At 46.4% G+C, this 27,419-nt stretch overlaps 1 protein-coding gene across 1 annotated transcript in view; it reads left to right on the top strand.

The window, feature by feature from the left end:
• Nucleotides 1-322: 322 nt before the first annotated feature.
• ablim1a (actin binding LIM protein 1a) overlaps nucleotides 323-27,419 on the top strand; it is a 39,410-nt gene continuing 12,313 nt past the window's right edge. The window contains exons 1-14 of the mRNA XM_056291966.1: nucleotides 323-533; nucleotides 8,649-8,792; nucleotides 13,931-14,114; nucleotides 14,495-14,604; nucleotides 17,706-17,832; nucleotides 17,957-18,050; nucleotides 21,566-21,653; nucleotides 22,048-22,112; nucleotides 23,366-23,443; nucleotides 23,749-23,907; nucleotides 24,688-24,732; nucleotides 25,726-25,761; nucleotides 25,904-26,033; nucleotides 26,995-27,114. Of these exons, the coding sequence (XP_056147941.1) occupies nucleotides 512-533; nucleotides 8,649-8,792; nucleotides 13,931-14,114; nucleotides 14,495-14,604; nucleotides 17,706-17,832; nucleotides 17,957-18,050; nucleotides 21,566-21,653; nucleotides 22,048-22,112; nucleotides 23,366-23,443; nucleotides 23,749-23,907; nucleotides 24,688-24,732; nucleotides 25,726-25,761; nucleotides 25,904-26,033; nucleotides 26,995-27,114 (1,402 nt within the window). The 5' untranslated portion in view covers nucleotides 323-511. The remainder of the gene's footprint in view (nucleotides 534-8,648; nucleotides 8,793-13,930; nucleotides 14,115-14,494; nucleotides 14,605-17,705; nucleotides 17,833-17,956; nucleotides 18,051-21,565; nucleotides 21,654-22,047; nucleotides 22,113-23,365; nucleotides 23,444-23,748; nucleotides 23,908-24,687; nucleotides 24,733-25,725; nucleotides 25,762-25,903; nucleotides 26,034-26,994; nucleotides 27,115-27,419) is intronic.

A 27,419-nucleotide genomic window follows, 5' to 3' on the forward strand; every position in this document is an offset into this window, starting at 1 on the left:
GTGTGTTTGCCTGTGGTTATGGGTGGCGTGTGCACGTGCGCGTGCGTGTGTGTGTGTGTGTTTGTGTGTGTGTGTGAGGTGGACATGTGGGGGCCTAGATGAAGGGCTAGTTTTGGAGGGTCTAGTCTAGGGGTTCTGTGTTTGGTCACAAGGCAGGTTACTGCAATGAGGAGGCGGCTGACACAACAGAGGGGCTGAGAGGGGGAGGGGAGGAGGAGAGGGAGGGAGAGAGGGAGGGAGGGAGGGATGGATGGGAGGAAGGCAGGCAGTCAGGAGGCATACCCTACGCTTGTCGCGTTGGTTTCGGGAAGAGAGCCTGCTGCCTACACTCCTCTCTCGCTCTCTCTCGCTCTCTCTCTCTCTCTCTCTCTCTCCCCCTCTGTCTGTCTGTCTCTCTTTCTCTCAGCTCTCTTTCCGACGTTCGTTTGTCTTTTGAAAGGATTTGGCAGCACCCAGGATACCCGTGATCTTCACAAAGAGACATTTCTGGTCAGAATAACCTTGGATACCAATGGTCATGGTCAAAGAAAAAGGTATTGTTACAGTCCCGGGTGGGAGAGTGTGTGTGTGTGTGTCTCTCTGGGATTTGTTTTGCTTGTCACATTCACTCTCCGTAGTCTGGGCAGATGTGCTGCATATGTTTGTGTTTGTTGTGGGGTTTTTTGTGTGTGTGTTGGGATTGGAGTTATCCTGATTTATTACCAAGTATCTCCTTTGATTTGTTGCGGAGGTTTGTAAGTGTGAAATTGGTTGTGATTTCTGCATGTGTGTGTGTGTGTGTGTGTGTGTGAGTGTGTGTGAGTGTGTCCAGCATGGTGAAGCACGATGAGCGGCATGTTACAAAGTGTATTCTCTTATCTTCTGAGGAATCATATCAAGCGTGAACACATGGCAGTTAGCAACACCGCACGTTATGTGACGCTCGGGGTTGATTTGGCTTCGCCTGGCTTTTATACCGATGTGTCCGCAGAACAAATAAACCCTGATACAAAACGTCAAATGGGGAATTTAGCGGTGTTTGGATAGTTGGACGACTTCGAACTGTGATTTTCACCGTGTCTTAGCTATATCCACTGATCACATGTACTGTACTGTTACCGTGTGGCGAGGAGAAGTAGAGCACCGGTGTAGAGATCCACACTGCGCAGAGCAGTAGCAGACATGCAGTCGCTCTCTCTCTCTCCCTCATGCTGTCTCTCTCGCTCCTCCTCAGTCTGCAGCCGTTACCATAGCAACCAGCTAAAAGGTACACTCCATTGTTGTGAGCCGTGGCCTCGTTCACAGTGTCACATATAGACATGTATGTAAAAAGGTCGATTCATCGTGTGACCTGAAGCGACGTGGCTGTGTTGACGGCAATGACGCGTGGAGTCAACAGGCGTATTTCAGCCAAATTCACATTCCAGGGACTTACAACGGCATGTCGCTGTGAGCTCAGTCATTGTTTTATCAGCATGACTCACAGCAACCAGCACAACTACACACAATTGTCTTTTCTTTTTTAATAAAGACAACTACTATTGTATCAAAAAACACAGAAAAACCCCCCCACAAGAGTTAACCTGTTTGAGTTTACCAATTTAAAGGGGAAAATGTCGATGGAAATTAGTTTTAAACTCTTCAGTATCTCTGTTGCCTAAATCTTCGGACTAGAAATGGATGATGATGTTATTCGATGTTTGACTTGTTTCAGTGGCTCGGCGCTGGTTGTTGGAATCGGTTGACAGGCGGAACATATATGCGGCACGCTTTGTGTGCGTTTGCTTCATGTCCGTTTAGTGTGTTGTGTCCTTCAGATATTTATCAATGGATGTGTGTTTCGCTCAGAATCGGGGTACAGCATAGGAAGAGGTTTGCATTACACGCAGTACAGATTCGGGCACCAATTAATTCTGATCACATGTTCTAATCATACGTAATCGTATGTTCAGGTGGGAATGTGTGGGCCCTGTGATGGACGTGCGGCCTGTCCAGGGTGTCTCCCCGCCTGCCGCCCAACGACTGCTGAGATAGGCTCCAGCATCCCCGCGACCCCAGTTGGGATAAGCGGCTCAGATAATGGATGGATCGATGTATGTTTCCAATTTTTTGCAGATGTGATAACACGCAGATGCCTGAATATTTTGTGGATGCGGATTTCTGTTGCCACTGAAATGGCTGGCAGAAAAACCTCCGGCTCTCAGTTTTCCCCTGTAACTTTCACCCGCTATCTCCTCACCGACTCTGTTATCTGTCAATGATCAGAGTATCCCCATGTCCCCAGTATGAGCATTTACAGATTTGAACCTGTGAAAGTTAAATATACCAGTGCAGAGGCTCCCTAGTCTACATTCGGTGCTCGATTTCCCCTGGTTACGGTATTCTCTTGACCCAGAGGAGGGCCAGAGGTCAATAAACGGGTGTGGTGCAGGTAATAAGTCCGTCACGTGGCCTGCCTTAGACCAGGTGTGCTTCACACACCTGAGCTGCCGAGTGCAGGCGACACAGTCACGTACGCCGACCAAACACTGGGTAATAACGCACGCTGCAGAGAATGAATCACAACCCAGGGATCGCTGTGTTAGCGTTTGTCTGCTTGCCCTCGATGCACTTCGCAATTTACAGGAGACGTGTGTGTACCTATGGCAGCGTGGCGTTTTCATCTCGGTCCGCTTGTTCACTAATGAGTTCACAAATGAATGGCCTCCATCCCTTCCTTTCTCCCTCCTCTCGCCGCACATGTTTCCCGTCGATGTCAGCTTGTGATTACTCTCGGCGCATTCTTTGTATGTTGTGCAAGTACTTTATCAGCGCGGACTCTGGAAACTCAGATAATCTTGGTCACGTGTGCATCCCTCCCTCACGCCAGGGAAACACTGGCCCGCGCGGACGTACCGCCTGCTGCCGGGCTCGTCGCGCCGCGTGCAGCCGGGCTCGTGGAGGTACGGCGTCATGTGCCTCTCGCGATTTCGGATTTCGCAGAGTGCTGCAGACAACTGCAGTGGTGCCTCATCTCTGGGAGCGCGGCTGTCTCCAGCCCCTGAATGAGGAGCTAAACCCTTTCACAGACATCAATGCGCGCAGGCCCTCCCTCGTGCTCTCACAGACGCTCGCTGTTTGTACAGCTGGCACACAGGACCAGAATATACAGATGAGATAAGTGGTCGGATGGGAAGAGACTGCCACCGGCCTTTAAACACACAGCCTAAAACAACAAGACTGGCATGAGAACCCCCGTGCCATGAAAAAAAAAAGAAGACGTATGAATCCATACGTTGTTTCAGCGAACAAACCCGCTTGGTCGACGTGTCACAGCCGGTTTGACGTGCACAGGAAATAGGACACAAGGTCCAGCCTCTGAATATGCAGTATCATAGCTTATCGTTTCAGAGGCGAAGAGCCAAGGCTTTTATTGGCTCCACTTACACCAAGACAAAGCCTTGTGCAGTTCATGAGGCCAGCATTGTCTCCTTTCAAGCGGGCCGGACAGAACATCTCTCTCTCTCTTGTCTCTTTAGCGGGGTCGTGCTCTTATTTACCTGCTCCGGCTGGTGAAGTCCAAAAGACTTCCTTTTCTGTGGCGTTCAACCACTTAGAGGAGATCATTATTTTCAGTCCGGGTCCCCAAGGATTAGTTATTCTGGTTGGGGGGGCCTGGTGGAGGAAGATAGGGCCCCCCCCACCCCTCTGCAATTTGTGCCCACGTTTGAAGTGCTTTGTCTGGGATGCGGGTGCCGCGGTAGAGGGGCGGAGAGTCTGTGAATAGGCCCCATCCATATTTATAAGAGGGAGGGTTACGGGTTCCTTGTTATGCCTCTGTAATGCAAAGCTCTGCCTGCCCTCCCTCAAACACACTCACAGACACACACACACAGACACACACACAGACACACACACACACACACACACACACACACACACACACACACACACACACACACACACCCATCCTCTACAGGATGGAGGCTTAAACCTTGTGTGTGAGTGTGTGTGTGTGTGTGTGTGTGTGTGTCCCAGATATGTCTGCTTCACACACGCACACCAGAAACTTTTCTGTCTGTGAGTCCTACAGTGACTAACTAACATAGTGGGTATTTCTCGTCTTTTGTTTCGTTGAATTCCCCCTTTCCCAAAGCTTTTTCCACATTTCTACTATGTTGTTCTCTTTGCTTTGTTTTTGTTCCTATCCCTCGTCGTTCATTAACAGAGTGGAAATCAAACTAGCGAAATCTGAAGAGTACGCCTCCTCAGCAAAATGTGCCCAACTAGCCGTCGATGGCACATTCTATTGTTATTTACCAGCAAGGTCGGGACACGTGTGATGGCGAAATCTGTCCCTGGGGGGGAATCCAAGCTGGCCCTCTTCTGTTCCCCCTCTGTATCATCTGCAGCCTTTATTATTGCTAACGCAGCAGGGTTTCCCTGAAATGGGTGGGGGTGGGTTGGATATGGGGGTAGAGAGCAGCCCCCTTCCCCTGCATCAAGCATAGGGGTGTGCTACTGATTATTGTTCCCTCAGCACATTGTGTGACCGTGATTTGTGTGACCGTGATTTGTGTGCGTGTGTGTGTGTGTGTGTGTGTGTGTGTGTGTGTGTGTGTGTGTGTGTGTGTATGTGCGTGTGTGTGTGTGTACACATGCATGTTTATTGTTTGCTCTGGCTCATATTAGTTTCTCTATGCAGTGATGAATGAGGTACGACTGATAACGCAGTCAGCAAACACATCCAGCCACAGAAGTGGAAAAAATGGCCGCAGCAGTCTGAAAATTGTACTACTATAAAAGGTATTTCACAGTTGGCTGCACACTGCTGAGACTGCTTAATGTACTGCGTGCTTACTTATTCATAGGGTTATGTAATATACATCCGGAAGATCCGGCACCATTTTGCCCCTACCAGAAACCCTAAGCAAGGCTTGCATGTAGGTTCCACAGTTTTAGGTACAATAACATTTGGAGGCGTGAAATTGTTACATAGAAACTTCCAGTGGTTTTGAAACACACCTCCCTAACCGGTTTTAGACAGACTCCAAGGCCCTTTTTTATCCATCCATCCATCCTTTATCCAAACCGCTTATCCTACTCAGGGCTGTGGGGATGCTGGAGCCTATCCCAGCAGTCATTGGGCGGCAGGCGGGGAGACACCCTGGACAGGCTGCCAGGCCATCACAGGGCCAACACGCACACACACACACACACACACACACACACACACACACACACACACACACACACACACACACACACACACACACACACACACACACACCTAGGGACAATTTAGTACAGCCGATTCACCTGACCTACATGTCTTTGGACTGTGGGAGGAAACCAGGGCACCCGGAAGAAACCCACGCAGACACGGAGAGAACATGCCAACTCCACACAGAGGATGACCCCGGACAACCCCCAAGGTTGGACTACCCCGGGGCTCGAACCCAGGACCTTCTTGCTGTGGTGAGGCGACTGTGCTAACCACTGCTCCACCCTTTTTTTATGTTGAAACTAAAAAGCTGTTGAGGCACGGACTAGGTGACAACAAAAAAAAACAAAAAAAACAAAACAGTAACTTTGTGTATGGTATTCATCTCCTGCTTGTAGATTCCCATTTAAACCACACAAAAAAAGGACTGCATTTATACAGCGCTTTTCTAGTCTACTGAGCACTCAAAGCGCCTTACAGTGTACGCCTCACATTCACCCATTCACACACACATTCATACACTGATGGTGGAGGCTGCCATGCAAGGCGCCAACCTGCCCATCAGGAGAAGTTAAGGGTTCAGTGTCTTGCTCAAGGGCACTTCGACACACTCTCTAGAGGAGCCAGGGCAGCCACCTTCCGATTATTAGATGACCCAGTCTACCTCCTGACCCATGCCGCCCTGTCCCCCAAATTACAGGGTTTTTTTTGTCAATGGTGATTTAAAGCCAGCGGCACAGTGGCACAGTGGTTAGCATGGTCGCCTCACAGCAAGATGATCCTGGGGTCAAGCCCTGGGATAGTCCAACCTTGGGGGTCATCCTCTGTGTGGAGTTTGCACGTTCTACCCGTGTCTGCGTGGGTTTCCTCCCACAGTCCAAAGACATGTAAGTCAGGTGAATCGGAAATTGTTACTAGGTGTGAATGTGTGTGTGTGTGTGTGTGTGTGTGTGTGTGTGGGTCCTGTAATGGACTGTCGGCCTGTACAGGGTGTCTCCCCTCCTGCCGCCCAATGACCGCTGGGATAGGCTCCAGCATCCCATGACCCAGTTGGGACAAGTGGCTGGGATAATGGATGGATGGATGGATTTAAAACCAAATATCTATTTATCTTTTGGCTGCGTCTGCTGCTGGTACCAGCACGGTGTAAAGTAGTTAAAGATCGATAAACTTGTCACGGAGACGAGTCCTAGGAGAGACAGACCGGTAGCGACACCAGCAAGTAAGCTGCCCTTTACTCGGCACCTTCCCAAACGGCTCATGTGTACTTCCTCTGGATGCTGAACGTCACACAGCTTCAGCTCTCTGCCACTCTCGTGTGATTCACCAGATGACTCGGTGCCCCGCTGAGCGTGATCACACTGGAGGAAACGTGCAGAGAGGTTCTCTGCTCCCACCTCTCTCTTCCTCCGCCGCCACTGCATGTCCTAACCAACTTGCTCCTGGGCCGATACCTATGTACAGAGGATTTGTGTGATGGATATGCTGCGCCTGTCTGATAGCCACAAGAAATGCACTACAACGCTGGAAGACTCTTGCGGAGAGCGTAAAGAGGGGGTCCGCTCGATGCAGACGTTAGCCCCCTCCTGAATAGTGTTTCCTAAATAATGTAAGCTCTGTGTCTGCATGCAGCGGATTGGGTTTTGGTGTTTTCTGCTACCATATTCTCCCTGGATGGATGATCCGAACAGGGAAATCAGAGGCAGAGGTAGCACACGCGATAGGCCAAGTCATCAATAATGCAGAGTAATGTCTCTTTTTCTAGACCATCGATTGGTCACGATGCTATTTTTAGCACCCTCGGTTAACGTCTTATTTTAGCCTTGCAGTCTAATGATCCATCACTGTGGAGACAGAGCACCGATCCTTTCCAACCGGATCCTTTCACACATATGTATGCTAAATATGTGTGTCTATGGCACATAAAAACGTGTGTGTGCATGTGTGTGTGTGTGTGTGTGTGTGTGTGTGTGTGTGTGTGTGTGTGTGTGTGTGTGTGTGTGTGTGTGTGTGTGTGTGTGTGTGTGTGTGACAGACAGTGAGAAGGGGAAGGGAGCGACGCTTGCTAACGTAACTGACGGTGAAGTAATCTACCGTGTCAGAGCAGCTGGTAAGCTGTGTGCAGTGCGACACTGCAGCAGCAGGGTGTACTTACTGTAAGGTGGTGCTGGGTAACACTCCCATCTTTTTCACTGGTGCCCCACCGTGTTTGCCCCGGCGCCCACGGTGCAGATTCGTCTTGTGCAAAGGGCGACTGACTGGTCGACTGAGATCACGAGGTATTTGCTTTGTATCGGTGAAACAAGTACATCATCAACTTGGCTGTGGAAACATCCCATAATAACCAAGCATCTCTCCTCAGACATAAGTGCTTCGTATCAACATAGACTACATTTAGTATGTTGCTGTTGTTTTAAGAGCTGTCACATGGGTTAAAAAGAGGGGAGGGGGCCTCTGGGTGGTGTAGCGGTCCATTCTGTTGCCTACCAATACGGGGATCGCCTGTTCGAATCCCCGTGTTACCTCCGGCTTGGTTGGGTGTCCCTATAGACACAATTGGCTGCGTCTGTGGGTGAGAAGCCGGATGTGGGTATGTGTCCTGGTCACTGCACTAGCGCCTCCTCTGGTCAGTCGGGGCGCCTGTTTGGGGAGAGGGGGAACTGAGTGATCTTCCCATGTGCTACGTCGACCTGGCAAAACTCATTGTCAGGCGAAAAGAAGCGGCTGGCGACAGCGCTATATAAAGTGCAACTTGATTGATTGACTGATTGACTCCACGTGTATTGGAGGAGGCATGTGGGAGTCTGCAGCCCTCCCCAGATCAGCAGAGGGGGTGGAGCAGCGACCGGGACTGCTTGGGAGAGTGTGGTAGTATGCCAAGTACAATTGGGGAGAAAAGGGGGGGAAAATCCCCCCCCCAACCCCAAAAATGATCACAGTTTAGGCTTTTATCGCGTTTCTTCTTTTAGTTGTATCTATTCATATTTACTTTTTTGCTGCCTTTTCATCTCTTTCAATGTCTTTATCGTTCAACACCCTTCTGTTTTCTCTCTACCGCGTTTTAGCATCGTTGGTCTTCTTGTTTTAACTTTATCTCGACTTTACCTTAGTTTTGTCTCACTTTTGTTTGGCCTTGCTGTTGTTATATTGCTTTCTGAGTATTCTGCTTTTGCTGTGTCTGTGTGTTTTTTAAAGGCGCTGCATAAATAAAGTTAAATGTTATCATTATTAATATTGTTATGATAGTTTAGTTTTTGGGCCCCACGTTGTTGGGTTCTGCTATGTGCTGTTCTCCTTTGTCCCTCCAGGGGGGGGGGCAGTTGCTTCCTGTCACACAGCACACGTGCTCAAAGAAATGCAAGTAAAGTCAACAGGCCAGCCGTAATACCCCCCCCCCCATTCCCCACAGCTCAACAACGGTAATGGCTCAGCAGTGACCCGTATCTCTCTCCTCTCTCCCTTGCAGTGGCTCATGCGCAGGACACACACACACACCACCACTCCACAGAGAAGCCCCTGATCCAGTGCTACAAGTGCGGAGAGCCATGTAAGGGGGAGGTCCTACGGGTGCAGAATAAACACTTCCATCTCAAGTGCTTCACCTGCAAAGGTACGCTGCTGCAACCACACTCTCAGATGAGATGCCCATGTCCTCTGCGCTTTGGGTGTTGAATGAGATTTATGACTCCATACAGGACAATTTAAGACCCCTCATTTCATGTGGAAAAAAAACTTAAAACGGGGCGCCCGGGTGGTGTGGTGGTCTATCCCGTTGCCTACCAGCACTCCCCCGTCGCTCAGAGGCCCCTGCTGCCGATCGACCCGGTCACGGCTCTTTTCTGTCCTGGCCCCACAGTGGTGGAATGAACTCCCCACTGATGTCAGGACAGCGGAGTTGCTGCCCATCTTTCGGCGCAGATTGAAAACTCACCTCTTCAAGAACTACTACCCTGTTACTTGCTCTTAGCACTTATTGTATTCACTCATTTAAAAAAAATAATAAAAAAATCTCATTCTTGCACTTTTACTTTAGCACTGGTTTTGCTCTTAGATGCTTGTTTAGATGCACTTATGACCTCTGATGACTAGTAGTTCTCCTGATTTCCTACGTTAAATTATGCACTTATTGTAAGTCGCTTTGGATAAAAGCGTCGGCTAAATGACTGTAATGTAATGTAATGTAACACGGGGATTGCCGGTTCGAATCCCCGTGTTACCTTCGGCTTGGTCAGGCATCGCTACAGATACAACTGGCCATGTCTGCGGGTGGGAAGCTGGATGTGGGTGTGTCCTGGCTGCTGCACTAGCGCCTCCTCTGGTCGGTCAGGGCACCTGTTCGGGGGAGAGGGGGAACTAGGGGGAATAGTGTGATCCTCTCACACGCTACATCCCCCTGGCAAAACTCCGCACTGTCAGGTGAAAAGAAGCGGCTGGTGACGCCACATGTATCGGAGCAGGCATGTGGTAGTCTGCAGCCCTCCCCGGGTCGGTGCAGCAGTGTAAAAACCCGGTCCAGAAAGTAAAAATCCTAACCATGTATTTGATTCACCCAAGTACTTAACCAGCAGATCGCACTGACTAGTTTCCCAAGTCAACTGATTTAATACATGGATGGAGTCAAGACACGGTTAGGGTTTTTATTTTCTGGACCTGGTTTTTACACCCCTGGGAGGGGGTAGAGCAGTGACCAGGACGTCTCAGAAGAGTGGGGTAAATGGCCAAGTACAACTGGGGAGAAAAAGGGGGAAAAGCCTACAAAAAAATAAATAAAAATCATTAGGTTTTTTCCTGGCAAGCCACCCAACAGGCCTGAAGGTCACTGCACCCTTCCCATTCTCCTCTATGTGGTGTCACCCAGGGATATACGTAAGGCATTTTTATCAAATCCAAACTGCTTAGCCATGCATACCTCAATTAAAGTGGCATCCAGACTGCTATGTGGACATTTCACAAGACTAAACTCGTTGACGGCGCAGATCCTGGTGTGCTAAGTCTTACTGTTGATGGATTTCTCACATTCTGGCGTGATTAGGCCTCTGCCGCCCACGGCCAGCCAAGCAGTCTGACTCCCGTAGGCTGAACCTGTACTGCTTAGGTCCTTATTGTTAATCTGTGACCAGAGTAGTGCTTTAGAGCTGGCATGGTGCAACAAGGGCCTAGAATAACACCAGCACACATTGAGATTACTATCTAATTCTGTCTCTGGCAAGTGCATGCCTCTGTGTGTGTGTGTGTGTGTGTGTTTGTGTGTAAATGCTCGCATGCTTGCAGTTGCCAATTGAAGATGTGGGAAAGGCTCTGAAAGCTAAAAGAGACATTGTCCCAGTCCTTGGTCTAAATTTATTTATGCTGTTGTTATTCTGGTCTGCAGCCTCTAGGCCCACTAGTGATTATTGTCAGGGCCAATCGTGCCAGGTTGACTGAGCTATATCGTCTTATTAACGCAAAGGTCCTTAACAGATGTCCCTGGTCGGACAGTTGTCACATATTGCCGCGATGGATGCGCTCAGAGGAAAAAAAGTCTCCTTGCATGCCATGTTCAAGGAAGACCTGAATCACAGTTCGTCCTTCATTTTTAAACCAGAACATAAATAAGTCTTCTTGATGGAAAAAGTTCTGGAAAAAAAAGAAGAAATTTTTGTGTAACCTAGACTAATATATTTCTCTGTCCATAAGCTAAGATGGAGTTAACAGAGGTGACTGAAGCCAGAAGAGCTGGAGGCCGACGATACCTCCAGTGTTGGTTTCTCTCAACTCGATTATGTCAAGAACTAATCTCATCATCCCTGAGCCCTAATGCAATTAAATCTGATTCTCTCCATTGTTCGGTCTCATTCATCCCCAGGATTGAGTGTGGCTCATTGCATAAGAATGATTAGAAGCTGTTGTCCTAAACATCAAAATATTCCCTCACTTAGCTGGGATTTTTCCAGCGTACCATCACCTTGCCAGGTTTACATTCCTTCTGCTGCTGGCACAACAGACTGCATGTCCAGTAGGGTATCTGTGGATAGGGCACATGTGATGTACCCAATCACTGAACACTGCTCAGCTAAACACCAAAAAATAATGGGGGACTGTAATTTCCAGTTAGTTTCAATATGACAGTCAGTGAGACTATATTCACTGTACTGTAAAACTTCATGTTGTGGAAATGCATCAGCGATACCTGCTAAGTGGGTTGCTGGTGTCGTGATTCCTGCCTCTCTGATAGGTTTCTTCAGAACTTGCCATCTTAAAATTAAATTATCATGCAGCAGTGCAGCAATGTTTTTAACAAGAGGTTTAACAGATGCAATGTTGAGCATCAGTACGACTCTTAGTAAGGAAGATGGGGGCAACGGGGTAGCGTAGCGGTCTATTCCGTTGCCTACAAACACGGGGATCCTGGTTTGAATCCCCGTGTTGCCTCCAGCTTGGTTGGGCATCCCTACAGACACAATTGGCTGTGTCTGCGGGTGGGAAGCCGGATGTGGGCATGTGTCCTGGTCACTGCACTAGCGCCTCCTCTGGTCGGTGATCCTCCCACGCGCTACATCCCCCTGGTGAAAGGCCTCACTGTCAGGTGAAAAGAAGTGGCTGGTGACTCCACATGTATCGGAGGAGGCGTGTGGTAGGTCGGCAGAGGGGGTGGAGCAGCGACTGGGACGGCGTGGAAGAGTGGGGTAATTGGATGGGTACAATTGAGGAAAAAAAGGGGAGAAAAGCCAAAAAAAAAAAAACCCAAAAAAACTTAATATTTTTGGAAATGTAGATGCATCAGCGAAACCTGCTAATTGCGTTGCTGGTGTTGTGATTCCTGCCCCTCTGATTGGTTTCCCAGAACGTGCCATCTTAAGATTATCTTCTCATGCTGCAGTGCAGGGACGTTCTTTAACAAGAGGTTTATCAGATGCAATGTTGAGCATCAGTACGACTCTTAGTAAGGATCATTAGTAGAGGAGGACGTTTTGATCTGAACTGGCTGAGACCATGTAAAGCAGGGGCGCTAATACATCATGTTATGACCCCCAGCCCCTTTTGGGAAACAAAGCAAAGAAAAAAAAATGATGGTCAAAGGTGAACATGTAAAGAGGTCAGAAGTTAATAACCGGCTCCTTACTGAAGAGCCAAAAAGTTAAAGGTCACATGTGTGGTCGTCCTAGTAGTATTTACTTTTTTTGTGTGACTACTTTATTGATCCCCGTCGGGAAATTATACTCTGCATTTAGCCCATCCTAGCTGTGTAGCTAGGAGCAGTGAGCAGCCGCCGTGCAGCACCTGGGGACCACCTCCAGTTCATCTAGCCATGCCTCAGCCAGGGGTACGGACAGGAGTACTAACCCTAACATGTATGTTTTTTTGATGGTGGGGGAAACCGGAGCACCCGGAGAAAACCCACCGCATATACAGGGAGAACATGCAAACTCCACACAGAAAGGACCTGGCATGACCCCGAAGGTTGGACAACCACCGGGTTCGAACCAAGGGGCTAACCACTGGGCCACTGTGCCTCCCGTTACCCGTTCCTAGATAACACAAAGGACAAAGCTGGCCCAATATAGCTTCAAGATGTAGTTTTTAGCATTCAAATCTAAGAATGGTGCACTTCTTCCAACAAAATCAATCCATCATCTTCAGTATTAAATATGAACCTGGCCCCACCAACATTATAGCAAAACCTCTCAATTGTTCTCCGTATTAGTTCGTACTTCTCTGTCATCCAGTACTTTATGTCTCTGTGGATGACAAGGTGATGTTTGAATTGAAGGAAGCCAGACAGGGCAATGGGGACTATTTAAAACCAGTTATCAGCACCAACAGAGAAAGGCTATTTCCTGGGCAAGACAATTGTAAAATTGTTATTGCGCTGAGCAATCAGTTTCCACGCTGACAATGAAAAGGCCTTGAAGTTCTGTCTTCAATCAGTGTATAAAACCTTTTCACAAGGCCAACACTACCTTTAACTGATGAAGACTGGTTACCAGACTTTTTACCTGTTAAAAGGATTTACCAGAACACCTTTTTTTCCTCTTTTTGGATCCCCCCCTTTTTTTCTCCTCAATTGTATCTGGCCAATTACCCCACTCTTCCGACCCATCCGGGTCACTGCTCCACCCCCTCTGCCAATCCGGGGAGGCTGCAGACTACCACATGTCTCCTTCGATATATGTGGAGTCACCAGCCACTTCTTTTCATCTGACAGTGAGGAGTTTCACCAGGGGGACGATGCATGTGGGAGGATCACGTTATTCCCTTCAGCCCTGACAACCAGAGGAGGCGCTAGTGCAGTGACCAGGACATATACTCACATCCAGCTTCTCACCCGCAGACACGGCCAACTGTGTTGGTAGGGACGCCCAACCAAGCCGGAGGTAACATGGGGATTCGAACCGGTGATCCCCGTGTTGGTAGGCAATGGAATAGACCGCCACGCTACCCGGATGTCCGTGTTAAAATTATTTACCATAACATCTTATTACACACAACTATGAAGAACTGCTCTGAGATCTTTTCACTTTCCTGATTTCACTCAGCACCCATCTCATGTGTTCAGTGAACCATCCAGCTCCGCCCAGATTAACAAGTCTTAACAAATGCGTTGATGCATGGAGGAACGGGTGACCTGATGGCGGGGGGGGGGGGACGCTTTAAGTGCAAAATGAAAAATATGTGCTACATGAAAAGAGTGCTAAATGGCCAGACTTGGACAGTGTTGATTATGTGTGTGTGTGTGTGTGTGTGTGTGTGTGTGTCCCATAATAACAGCATGCGGCTGTGACCTGGCCCAGGGGGGCTTCTTCATGAAGAATGGAGACTATCTGTGCACCCTGGACTACCAGCGCATGCACGGCACCCGCTGTAATGGCTGTGGGGACTTTGTAGAGGGGGAAGTGGTCACCGCCCTGGGCAAGACTTACCACCCTGCCTGTTTCGTCTGCACCATCTGCAAGTAAGACCCCCACCGGTACCCCAACCCCTCATTCCTTATCAGCCACTTCTTCACCTGTTCTCAAATAAAATTATTCCAGTCATTTATTTATGCTATGTATCATTAATCAGTACAAGAGCAAATGTTTTCTTTGTAAACTTCAACTATGTAGCCCGTGTTGTTGAACTTGTGCATTAGCATCAATGGGGGGGGGGCTATATTGTAGTGCACATTTTATCTCTGAATCATCCTACTGAATGAGTTCCTTGATCACACAATGCATATACACACAGTATGTTATTATGCGCTGTTGTGTCCACGGTGCATCAGCGTATGAGCTCTCCCTGCTGGGCTATGGTGTATGTGTCACTGCTGACTTGCTGTGATGTTCCACCCTGCAGAAGACCCTTCCCTGCTGGAGACAGAGTGACCTTCAATGGGAAGGACTGTCTGTGTCAGTATTGTGTACAGCCAATGTCTCCGGGACCCAAGGACATCCTGGGCTCCAGCAGTGAGTATGACCCATTGTTCCATGAGGCCATTACACAGAAGCTGTGTTCTTACACATTGCAAGGCATTAATGGCTTGGATATGCTTAAAGGAAAATTCAAACATTTATTTATTTATTTATGTTACAACCTAGTTCTTATTTTCTTAGTTTTTGCCATTGTGCAAAGGACAGGTTTAAGTCTCATGTTTAGTTGCTCCATAAGGTGTCATTGTAAAGCTGAATACTAGGCTGGTGCCATATGTAAAATCTCCATAATGATGCTGGTGATGAAAATGACATCATAACCCATATGGATGATGGCAAAAGTTACAAAAATAAGACCCAGGTTGTAAAAGAACAGAAATTTCCTTTAAGATCAGGGTTTCAACATGGATCTAGGAAGTGTTCAAAATGAACAAATCCCTTGATTTCCAGGTTTTCTGAAAAGATTAAGCAATATATATATATATATATATATATATATATATATGTTTTTCAGACTTTTTTTTTTCAATAACAATCCACGCATGACTATGTAGCTCATGTTACTGTAGACCAATTGTCGTTTCAACTGTATTCTGTAAATAATGATTGTCACTAATGTTAGCATGCATTAGACCAAACACTTCACAAAAATCTTTTCGTCTTGTCAAGAAATCAGTGGCTGGTTTAAGAATGGGATATTGAGATAGAAATCAGTGGCTGGTTTAAGGATGGGATATTGAGGTAGAAATCAGTGGCTGGTTTAAGGATGGGATATTGAGGTAGAAATCAGTGGCTGGTTTAAGGATGGGATATTGAGGTAGAAATCAGTGGCTGGTTAAGGATCGGATATTGAGGTAGAAATCAGTGGCTGGTTTAAGGATGGGATATTGAGGTAGAAATCAGTGGCTGGTTTAAGGATGGGATATTGAGATAGAAAATGGAGGAATCCTTTCAGGCTTGTGCATTCTGGGACACCAATATCTGGCCTGCTATTTTTCTGTTTACCTTGCATCTCTGTGAGTACTCATACCCCCTGTGCAGTCACAAACTGTGTTTTGTGAGGGGTACTCGTCTATCCCATGCTTATGGACTGAATCGTGGTCGGCCATCACTCAGGGAGTCGCCCCGCCCCACCCCTCTCCTCCTCTACCCAAGTAGGGACCAGCCATGCTCCTTTATGAATAACACAAGGACAAGTCCCGCTAAATTATGCATGACAGTGCATTTCCTTTCTTCCAGAGCAGGGAATGGGCAGCCCTCCTCCTCCTTCTCCCCTCATCCTTTCCCATCCTCACTCCTCTCTCTTCTCCTTCAAACTCACTTTTGCTCCCTCACTCGCTCTCACACACTCTCCCTTTCGCCCTTCCCTGTGTTCTCCTGGATGGTGACTGAGGAGCTTTTTAGACTAGGTCACCTATAAATAAGGCATGCTGATTTTCCTGGCGCCATCATGTCATCCTCGTTACGCCTTGCGTAGTTATCATCCCCGGCAGGCACAGCGGGCTCTGTTAATATCATCCTCTGGGGGATGACAGAAAGACTTAAAAACCAGCCTCCTGTGCCTGTAGAGCCTTAGCATGCCACTTGGATATGGATGATGCTTTTAGAGCCATCGCCAGGTTAGAATGGGGCAGGGTCACCGGTTACCCATTATTGCCATCTAGTGTCTTGGAAGTGAATTGTCACGTTGTCCACTCCCTTAGTGGCTTTGTGTGTGCAGGAAATGTCACTCAACCGTGCTCTGCATTAGGTGTGCCAAGTAAGACTAGCCATAACCGCATTTAATCGAAATGATGACTGAATAATTTTTGCTGGTATGTACACTACCGTTCAAAAGTTTGGGATCACCCAAACAATTTTGTGTTTTCCATGAAAAGTCACACTTATTCACCACCATATGTTGTGAAATGAATAGAAAATAGAGTCAAGACATTGACAAGGTTAGAAATAATGATTTGTATTTGAAATAAGATTTTTTTTACATCAAACTTTGCTTTCGTCAAAGAATCCTCCATTTGCAGCAATTACAGCATTGCAGACCTTTGGCATTCTAGCTGTTAATTTGTTGAGGTAATCTGGAGAAATTGCACCCCACGCTTCCAGAAGCAGCTCCCACAAGTTGGATTGGTTGGATGGGCACTTCTTTGAGCAGATTGAGTTTCTGGAGCATCACATTTGTGGGGTCAATTAAACGCTCAAAATGGCCAGAAAAAGAGAACTTTCATCTGAAACTCGACAGTCTATTCTTGTTCTTAGAAATGAAGGCTATTCCATGCGAGAAATTGCTAAGAAATTGAAGATTTCCTACACCGGTGTGTACTACTCCCTTCGGAGGACAGCACAAACAGGCTCTAACCAGAGTAGAAAAAGAAGTGGGAGGCCGCGTTGCACAACTGAGCAAGAAGATAAGTACATTAGAGTCTCTAGTTTGAGAAACAGACGCCTCACAGGTCCCCAACTGGCATCTTCATTAAATAGTACCTGTTAGAGCCTGTTTGTGCTGTCCTCTGAAGGGAGTAGTACACACCGGTGTAGGAAATCTTCAATTTCTTAGCAATTTCTCGCATGGAATAGCCTTCATTTCTAAGAACAAAAATAGACTGTCGAGTTTCAGATGAAAGTTCTCTTTTTCTGGCCATTTTGAGCGTTTAATTGACCCCACAAATGTGATGCTCCAGAAACTCAATCTGCTCAAAGAAGTGCCCATCCAACCAATCCAACTTGTGGGAGCTGCTTCTGGAAGCGTGGGGTGCAATTTCTCCAGATTACCTCAACAAATTAACAGCTAGAATGCCAAAGGTCTGCAATGCTGTAATTGCTGCAAATGGAGGATTCTTTGACGAAAGCAAAGTTTGATGTAAAAAAAATCTTATTTCAAATACAAATCATTATTTCTAACCTTGTCAATGTCTTGACTCTATTTTCTATTCATTTCACAACATATGGTGGTGAATAAGTGTGACTTTTCATGGAAAACACGAAATTGTTTGGGTGATCCCAAACTTTTGAACGGTAGTGTAGGTATTTTCCAGCCCGCTTGTTCATATATATATATATATATATATATATATATATATATATATATATATATATATGTGTATGTGTGTGTGTGTGTGTGTGTGTGTGTACACTTGCAGATTGTGCGGGCTGTGGTCGAGACATTAAGAATGGACAGGCACTCCTAGCCTTAGACCGACAGTGGCATCTGGGTTGCTTTAAGTGTAAGGCTTGCGGCAAAGTCCTGACTGGGGAGTACATCAGCAAGTAAGTAATATATTTACTGCAGCATCTGTCTTCTTTGTCAGATTCATGTGGAATTAAGAAAGGCAGACCCTGATATTTCATTGTAAACCCATCAGTATTTTGGTCTCGTCTCATCTTACTGTAGGGACGGCGCACCCTACTGTGAGAAAGACTACCAGATCCATTTTGGCGTCCAGTGTGAGGCGTGTCATCAGTTCATCACGGGGAAGGTGCTAGAGGTGAGCCAATCACCACACACAGAGATCACATTCGTATCCCCCCCCCCCCCCCCCCCACACACACACACACACCCAGCCAATGCAGTTCTCCGACTGGCTCTCTGTCATACAGGGCTTCCTCTCTATAACCAAATGCATATTGAAAAGATTTTAAAATTTATCTTTTAGAAAGACAAACAAATTTAAACACCTTCACTTAATGTGAATGCTGTGCATGGTAAGTCATACTTGAGGAAGAGGGCTAGACGAGCAATAGTTTTCATTTAAATGCTCATCGAAGTCTATTGCTTATGTTCTTCTAGATACAGTCACAAGAGATAATAATGATAATAATAATAATAATAATAATAATAATAATAGAATCTGTGGAATCTGTGGAATGGATCTGCAGAATGTGTGGCATGTATGAAGAAACCATTGGCCACATTGTCTCAGGCTGCCCGGAACTGGCAAAGACCGAGTACATATACAGGCACAACAAGGCAGCAGCATACCTGCACTGGAAGATCTGCAAGAGTTACGAGAGCAAGACAACTGAGAAGTGGTACGAACATCAGCCAAAAACGGTCACTGAGAACAATGACGTCTCCATCTTCTGGGACATGCTCATCCACACTGACAGAGAGATAAAAGCCAACAAGCCCGGCATCGTTATCAAGGACAGGAAGCAAAAGAGGTGCAAGCTCATGGACATGGCAATACCATCTGAAAAAAAACGCCTCAGTGAAAGTCACAGAGAAGCTGACCAAGTACCAAGACCTGGAGACTGAAATCAACAGGCTGTGGGGTATGAAGGCTGAAACAACACCAGTGGTCATCGGAGCTCTAGGACTCATGAAGAAGGGAATGGAAAAGTTCACCAACCGTATCCCAGGCAACATCAACATCCATGCAGTCCAGATGATCGCCCTACTCGGAACAGCTCACATATTACGACGAGTACTGTCAATCAAGTGACATCTGCCCTACATCTGCCTCAATCAAGTGACATCTGCCCTCAGGTTCATAGTTTGGACTCGGCTCTACATGATGTAAAACAGGAAACATGAAAGAAATAATAATAATAACAACAGTTTATTTATATAGCACTTTTCAAAACAAAGTTACAAAGTAATATACAAGACAAAGAAAACAATGGTAGACAATCAATGATAGAAAGAAATTAAAAACAGTTTAAAAGTTGAACGGCTTTGGGAAAGGACATGTAAAAGCAAAAGGAGCCACACATGAGGGAAATAAGATATGTAAAATAAAACAATGAAAGCAGTGGCAAGCGTGTACATTTTAAGCCATTATATTAACTTTCTTTTTCTACCGTGCATTAAAGCTCAAAATAAACAAATGTTACTGACGTAATATTTGAATTCGGCTCCCGACAGAGACACAGGATGCTGTTATACAGTGAAATTGTGAAATGTAGTTTGATAATCTGCTGTAATCTCTTTAGTTCAGAGCCAGATAGACTCAAATGGACTGAACATGAATTTATTCAACTAAAAAGATTACTTCCTAGCCACAAATAACCATAACTCTCTTTCCAAGTCTCCCTACCCTGCTGAAATATACATGCCTGCATACACCAATACAAGCTCGCCTTCGCAAATTGCAGAAATATTACACAAGATGCTCATTCATGTTGACGTAAGGACTTAATCATTATTCATGCATGTTCTGTGTAGCTGTTACGAAACCCTGCTTCAAATAATTTATTATGACATACACCAGAGTTTACAGAAGTGTTACCCACACTTCTGCCCTTGGTACAGAGTAGAGACCCTCTTCCCACAAACACACACACACACACACACACACACACACACAGACACACACAGAAATTGCTGCGATACAAATACTTGACGGTCTGCAGACAGTGATCTAATCAGACACAGAGTTATGTGTCCTTTAACCATACGATAATGTCAGTGCTGGCCAGTCAGGCTCACAGTAATCCAACACTAAGGCAGGTCTTTATGACAATAGGAAAAGGACTTGGCATATCACCCCTGAGTTGTAGCCAATGGATCAGCGGGGCTAAAGCCATCACGGTCTTTCTAATCACTGACCCAAGACCCAGGTCAAACACCCACTCTGTCCATCGCTGGCTTTGCATGTTGTCTGGTTGGGGTGTTGTTAACGTGGAGGTGTTGGAAATTTCAGCTTTTAGAGTGGGAGAAAAATAGCTAGCGAGTGTGTGTGGTCAACGACACACTTTGCATGCAGAAACAGACATCCGCTATGTCCAAGTCAAGACCCCCCTTTTCAGCCCTCGGAGGAAATTTCACTTTGTGATCATCTGTATCGAGAGCGTTTGGCATCAGGAGGTACAAGGACACTCTCTCTATGATCCGTGCATTGACATTTTGACATAGTAAAATGTGAAATGCAAATGTTAGACTGTGGTACATATCGCTGAGTGGCCACTTGTCAGCTGGAATGGAAGAGAGGACTGTAGGGTAGGCAGGATGATTTGGCTATTTATCAACCGCCCCAGTCTTAAAAGCCTTTATTTGATGGAGCACTCTGCATGCAAAGTACCAGCTTTAATGTAGATGGTAATTCAAGCACTCCAGATCTCTCTTCGTTTTCTGGTTCAGCGCTGTGCAAGAGAAATGCTTGAATATGCGAAGGCGGGTAGCCGACCGTATCAAAATGGCTTCATAGTGACCGCATTGGTGTTCATAGGAATGTCCAGTGTCGTATAGTTTGTGAAGTTTGCAATATTTGATCTGGAAGCACAGTCTGTATGTAGTGCACATGTTTCTTTCAACTTTTTCCCCTCTTTTTCTCCCCAATTGTACTTGGCCAATTAAACCTATTTTCTGAGCCATCCCAGTCTCTGCTCCACCCCCATCTGCCGACCTGGGGAGAGCTGCAGACTACCACATGCCTCCTCCGATACATGTGGAGTCGCCAGCCGCTTCTTTTCACCTGACAGTGAGGAGTTTCACCAGTAGCGCGTGGGAGGATCACGTTATTCCCTTCAGTCCCCCCCGAACAGGTGCCCCGACTGACCAGAGGAGACGCTAGTGCAGCGACCAGGACACTCACCCACATCCGGCTTCCCACCTGCAGACACGGCCAATTGTGTCTGTAGGGCACCTGACCAAGCCGGAGGTAACATGGGGATTCAAACCGGCAATCCCTGTGTTGGTAGGCAACGCAATAGACCACTACATTACCCGGACATCCCCAGTGCATGTATTTCTATCAGTGAAGAAGGAGATGCCCGATTTTGCTCACTATTTTAGAATAGTCGTCGATCTCAGCTTGAGACACGTAACTGTTATAGGTGTACACCTAGTCGTCGCTCAGTAAAAACTCCCTAAACCAAGGGAGCGTCAGCAATGGTTCTTGTTTTAGGGGGAAACGCCAGTCTTATTCATTCCCACCTCTAAGATTTGCCCACTTATCAGGAAAATTGAACTAATAAACTACAGGAAACAGTTTGGCTTCCTTATGCATTAGGCAACCATTGCCGTCGCGGTCACCATGATGTTGATTTTGCTGTTTTCTAGGCGGGTGATAAGCATTACCACCCTAGCTGTGCACGATGCAGCAGGTGCAACCAAATGTTCACGGAGGGAGAGGAGATGTACCTGCAAGGTGAGCAGCTCTGCACAGTGAAATATATTTCATACTCGTGTTTAAGAAAAAATACCCAACATGTATTTGCATGTGTTACTTTTAATTAAAGTGTATATATATATATTTAATTATGTATTACTTGCATATAACTCTTTAATTTTGAGCTAATTTCTGAATATATTTTTTTAACTTGACACGTATTCAAAATGACTAACTTAAAAAAAACTACATAAGAAATATTTTAGATGATATGTTGTAGTTTATTTTACTGTTTTGTAAGATAAAAAATAAGAATCTGAATTTATTTTTTTGGCATATATTGGGACATACACATATGTAGTCTGACAGGTTTGTGAGTTTCGGTGTTATTTTAGCCCTGTCGTAAACCCAACCATGCCCTCCTCCTCCTCAGGATCAACAGTCTGGCATCCTGGCTGTAAGAACACCACGAAATCAGAGGAGAGACACAGGGAGCGGGTAGGAATTTGGGCTCTCACGCCATTGTGCTTGATTTTGTCTTGACAAAGGTCCCCTGTCTGTCCATGCTCCATGCAAGATTTTACTGCTCAAACAAAACATTCAGGATATTTGACGGGGGGGGGGGAGTCTTCATGGGCTGCAACCAATCCCCTCAATGTTTACACCGTCTAAATGGATTTCTCTGTTGAAGCGACATAATGTGCGTGTGTGTGTGTTTGTATATCAGTGTGTGTGTGTGTGTATATGAGTATATGTGTGTGTGCACGTGTGAGCGTTAAGTCTTGTGTGGTGTGAGTCTGAGCTTCATGTATGCCTTTGTGCACCAGTTTATGTGTGTGTGTATGAACACGTGCATTTGTGGGTCAGACTGGAGAGGCAGAGCCCCTGTGTGATGTTCTGTGAACCCCCCTCCTCTCCCTTCTTCCACAGCTATTGCCTCCGTCCCTCTTACTCCTTCAAAAAACAGAAAGGCAGGTACTGTATTCGCTATTGGCTATGAGATGGCATCATCCTGTGTTCTGCCATGTACATAGGACATGATGCACTGTATGCTGCCATCTGCTGGAGAAAGCTTGCAGTGCCCTCTCATGGAACCATTGACTGTCTTCCATGTACATTCTGTCAAACATCCTTACCATAGTCATGCTAAAGGTGCATGGGACAGATACACACACACTACCCAGAGGAGACACTATATCTCAAAGAAAGTCACTTGAATTTACCGTCTTTTTGTTTTTTTTGTTTGTCTACTATCTACTACTATTATTATTATTATTATTTATTCGTATCATCATCATTGATATTATTATTATTATTATCGTCTACCATCTATTCAATAGCGCAAAACTCATTTTATTGAGCTGCATTTGAATGAATACGGGGCTACCGCTGCCATCCAGACTCTTCATTTTCCATAATTAGGCATGAAGTTTTTATGAACATAAAGTCACAATGCAAAGCACGCATCCACTTTACAATTTTGCAAATGAATGACGTGGTCATGAGGTTACACGCCACTATGTTTGGGTGCTTTATATGGCTGAGACACAAAAACGGGATCTTTCATTTCTTCTCGTTGCTCATCAACTGAACCAAAGGATGTACTGTATCGGTGTTGTTGATGATAAGGGTAATATGGTGACATGCAGATGGCGGGTGGATTTGTGGATCTTCACAAGTTGACTTTCTGACACACATCGATGTCACTTTTTTGGCTCATATCCGCTTCTGCATTTCTTTTTTTTTCACAGCCTACGAGGTCGTCATCCGAAAGTATTTGTTCCAGACCTGCTTCAAGCATACCTGGCTCACCGGGTCACACGATCTATGTAAGCTCTATGTCGCTGACCCCCAGCCGAGAACTGGAAAATATACCATAGATTGTTAATCTTTGTGTCGGTATTTTTCCTTACTGCCTTACATCCCTTACCAAATGTGAGATTACCTTCCCTATGTTCCTTTCTTTGCAACAGCAATGGCTATAAAGTGCCCTTAGTAGCTGCATGTGTCAAGATCATGGCAGTGTTAACCCTGATAGTGCATGCCCATACAGTAGCAATGCCCCTGTACTTTCCGTCTGTGTGTGTGTCTGTGTGTATATACAGTGTATGTTTGTCTCTATTTATCTCCTTAGGCAAAAGTAGACAATGAGATCCTTGATTACAGAGACCTTGCTGCCATTCCTAAAGTCAAAGCCATTTATGACATTGAGCGCCCTGACCTTATTACCTATGAACCTATGTATACCACCTCCCTGGATGAGAGAGAGGAGATACGAGAAAGTGTGGGAGAGGTAAACAAGATAAACTGCATGTGCATGCATACAATTTGTGCGCACCTTCTGCACTGCCCGAGCTGTGTTTCTATATAATGAATACTGGGTTTTGTCATATAAGGATGTCAAATGATATTAGAAGATTTACGGTAGGGCGTCCGGGTAGCATAGGCATCTATTCCATTGCCTACCAACATGGGGAACGCGGGTTTGAATCCCCGTGTTACCTCCGGCTTGGTCGGACATCTCTACAGACACAATTGGCTGTGTCTGCCGGTGGGAAGCCGTTTGTGGGTATGTGTCCTGGTCGCTGCACTAGCCCCTCCTCTGGTCGATTGGGGGCGCCTGTTTGGGGAGGAGGAGTGGCGTGATCCTCCCATGCGCCACATCCTCCTGGAGAAACTCCTCACTGTCAGGCGAAAAGAAGCGGCTGGCGACTCCACGTGTATCGGAGGAGGCATGTGGTAGTCTGCAGCCCTCCCCGGATCGGTAAGAGGAGGTGGAGCATCATCCGAGGCGGCTTGGAAAAGTGGGGTAATTGGCCGGATACAACTGGGGAGAAAAAGGGGGTAAAATTCCAAAGGAAAAAAAGAAAAAGCCTTACAGTAATGTGGTTCTATGGTCGTCTATCCATTGGATAATTACAGAAAGGACTGGGAATGATAGATGAATAGGATGACATGTTGTATACCGACTTGGCGGCATCATTTATTTAAGTGGTGAATCCATTTCTGTTCGGCCTCTCTTTCGTTGCTGGCAGGCTTCACACATTGCTTAATTTGTCCGTTTCCATCACAGCTCCACACCGCCAGGAGGGAGCGCTCCCCCATGCCAGATGACAAGGTACGATATATCGCCCTTTAAAGTTGATGATTGATGGCTTTGTGTCACACGGAGCAGAGTAAGACATGCACCGTACATAAAAGCGAGACCACCTCTCTCACAGAGGAGGTTTTTAAAAGATGTTGTTGGTCAGCTCTGAAACTGATTGGGCATCCAGGTACAGACCGTCTCTCTTAATATCTGTATGCAGCACGAAGTAATGACACTTACATTTGTCTTTTTGAACGAAATTAAATATCTATGATTGGATGGGGACAGTATTAAGTTGTGTCTTTGTTTTAGCTGTTTTTCTCCATTTATATTGCTGCACCTCTCTGTGTATTTAAAGAAATACATTGTGGTGGGTGATACTGTTGGTAAAATCGATGTCTGCCAGTTATGACTCTCTGCTAGCAGTCTTGCTAGACCTTACGATTTAGCCGAGTGCTAAAATACTATGTAAAATGGTTGTTTCGGGGGGGCATCCAGGTAGTGTAGCGACCTACTGTATTGCCTACCAACACGGGGATCTCCGGTTCGAATCCCCGTGTTACCCCCAGCTTGGTCGGGCATCCCTGAAGACACAATTTGCCGTGTCTGCGGGTGGGAAGTCGGATGTGGGTATGTGTCCTGGTCGCTGCACTAGCACCTCCTCTGGTTGGTCGGGGCGCCTGTTCGGGGGAGAGGGGGAACTGGGGGGGAATAGCGTGATCCTCCCATGCGCTACATCCCCCTGGTGAAACTCCTCACTGTCAGGTGAAAAGAAGCGGCTGGCGACTCCACATGTATCGGAGGAGGCATGTGGTAGTCTGCAGCCCTCTCCGGATCGGCAGGCAGAGCGGGTGGAGCAGTGACCGGGACGGCTCAGAAGAGTGGGGTAATTGGCCAAGTACAACTGGGGAGAAAACAGGGGGGAACCCCCCCCCCCCCAAAAAAAAAATTGTCGTTTTGGTTAGCGGTAAAACGTGTCCAAAATGTTGCCCCCTTTACCCAGACTTGTCTCGTCTTTTCCAGCCCTCGAGAAACATGTCGCCTACACCACCCAGTGAGGTGAGCATTTTACTAAGTCCTCTGTCTTACATGTGAGCATGTATCTACAATCTCCATCACCTCCACTGGTGATTTTAACAACCACCATTTGTATGTGTGTGTGTGTGTGTGTGTGTGTGTGTGTGTGTGTTTATCCCTTTAGGGCTCTTATGACAGGAGGGAACGCATCCTCCAGAGATCCACCAGTCAGGGCTCCATAGGATCACCCGTTTATAATCGCCATGGTTACACCCCCACGTTGTCACGGTCGCCACAGCATTTTCACAGGCCAGGTGAGCACTGCCCGGCACACTAATGCTGACAGAGAGGTGTTAGTATGGAAGTGCTGGTGTGGGTGTCGGTTTGTGTGTGTGTTTGTTTGTGCATGCACCTATAAATATATATATATACACACACACACACACACACACACACACACACACACACACAAACACGTATATATATACGTATATATATATAGACACACACGTATATATATATATATATATATATATATATATATATATATATATATATATATATATATATATATATATATATATATATATATTACACATGCAATTTCAGTGATTTATGGGCAAGAGCTCATGGGCGCCCCTCTAAGGTGATATCTGGCAGTGAGAGGAGTTTTGAAAGTAGTGTGCCAATAGACACAGCCTGTTATTTTGGTCAGGGCTTTACCATGAAAATGCTGTGTGCTACCTTTTGACATAACTCCTACTCTGAGCCACTTCGCCCTGAGCTGCCCACCTGACTGCCTCACGCCCATCCCCCTTAATGCACAAAAATCCCTCTGATTTGACTATTTGCTTGTTATGATTGCGGATGTTTTCTTGAAATTCTCCACCGTTCTTCAGCTGTGAATTTAGTATAGGTATTTATGGCACTGGTTCCAAAGATAGAGCCGCGGTCTATTTTTGTGGCGTAACAACCTGAAAGTCCGTTTTATACTTTTGATTAACAACACAACTTGCCTCTGAGTTTTCCACTCTTCCCTTTGAAAGGTATTAAATCATTTTCAAAGTTATATCTTGTAACGCCTCTCTTTCCCCCTTCTCCTTTAGTAGTCCTTACTTTTCACCTCTCTTCAATACTTGATTCCTGTATATCTCCCTCCCAATTCATTTTGTCCCTCATCTTTCCATCATCTGTCTCCTCCTACACTGCCCACCTGTGCCACCTGGCCTATGGGGTTTTTATCCCGTTCTCCCCCCCTCCCCCTCCCCCTTGCAGAAGCTCTGACAGGCATGCAGAAGCTCTGCTCCTCCTTGTGCAGTAACAGTGTTGGCTCCAGAAATAGTGACTCCCGCCCCACCTCCCCTTTCAGACACCACTTCCTCCCCCATAGCCAAGGTAAGGGCCCCATGCCACTCCTCTCTCCGACGCCCAGCGCAAGATGTCACCTCCATCCTCACCTCAGACGTCACCTCCCCCAATATCATCACCCCATCTGTCATTGTGGATCCGCACTTTTCTGCTCAGATGCAGGCGGAAGCTTGCACCGTAACGTCTGTGGAATAATTCATCCCTGTGAAAGAGACACGTAGCTAAGTTCACCTAACCCGCCACCCAACCAGGGCGTCAAGCCTGCATGTGCTAATTGGCATGTGCTAATTTAACCCTTTACTAACATCTGCCTGTGATACTGTGTGGCTCTT

This window comes from Lampris incognitus, chromosome 13 (assembly GCF_029633865.1).
Source record: "Lampris incognitus isolate fLamInc1 chromosome 13, fLamInc1.hap2, whole genome shotgun sequence".
Taxonomy (NCBI): Eukaryota; Metazoa; Chordata; class Actinopteri; order Lampriformes; family Lampridae; genus Lampris; species Lampris incognitus.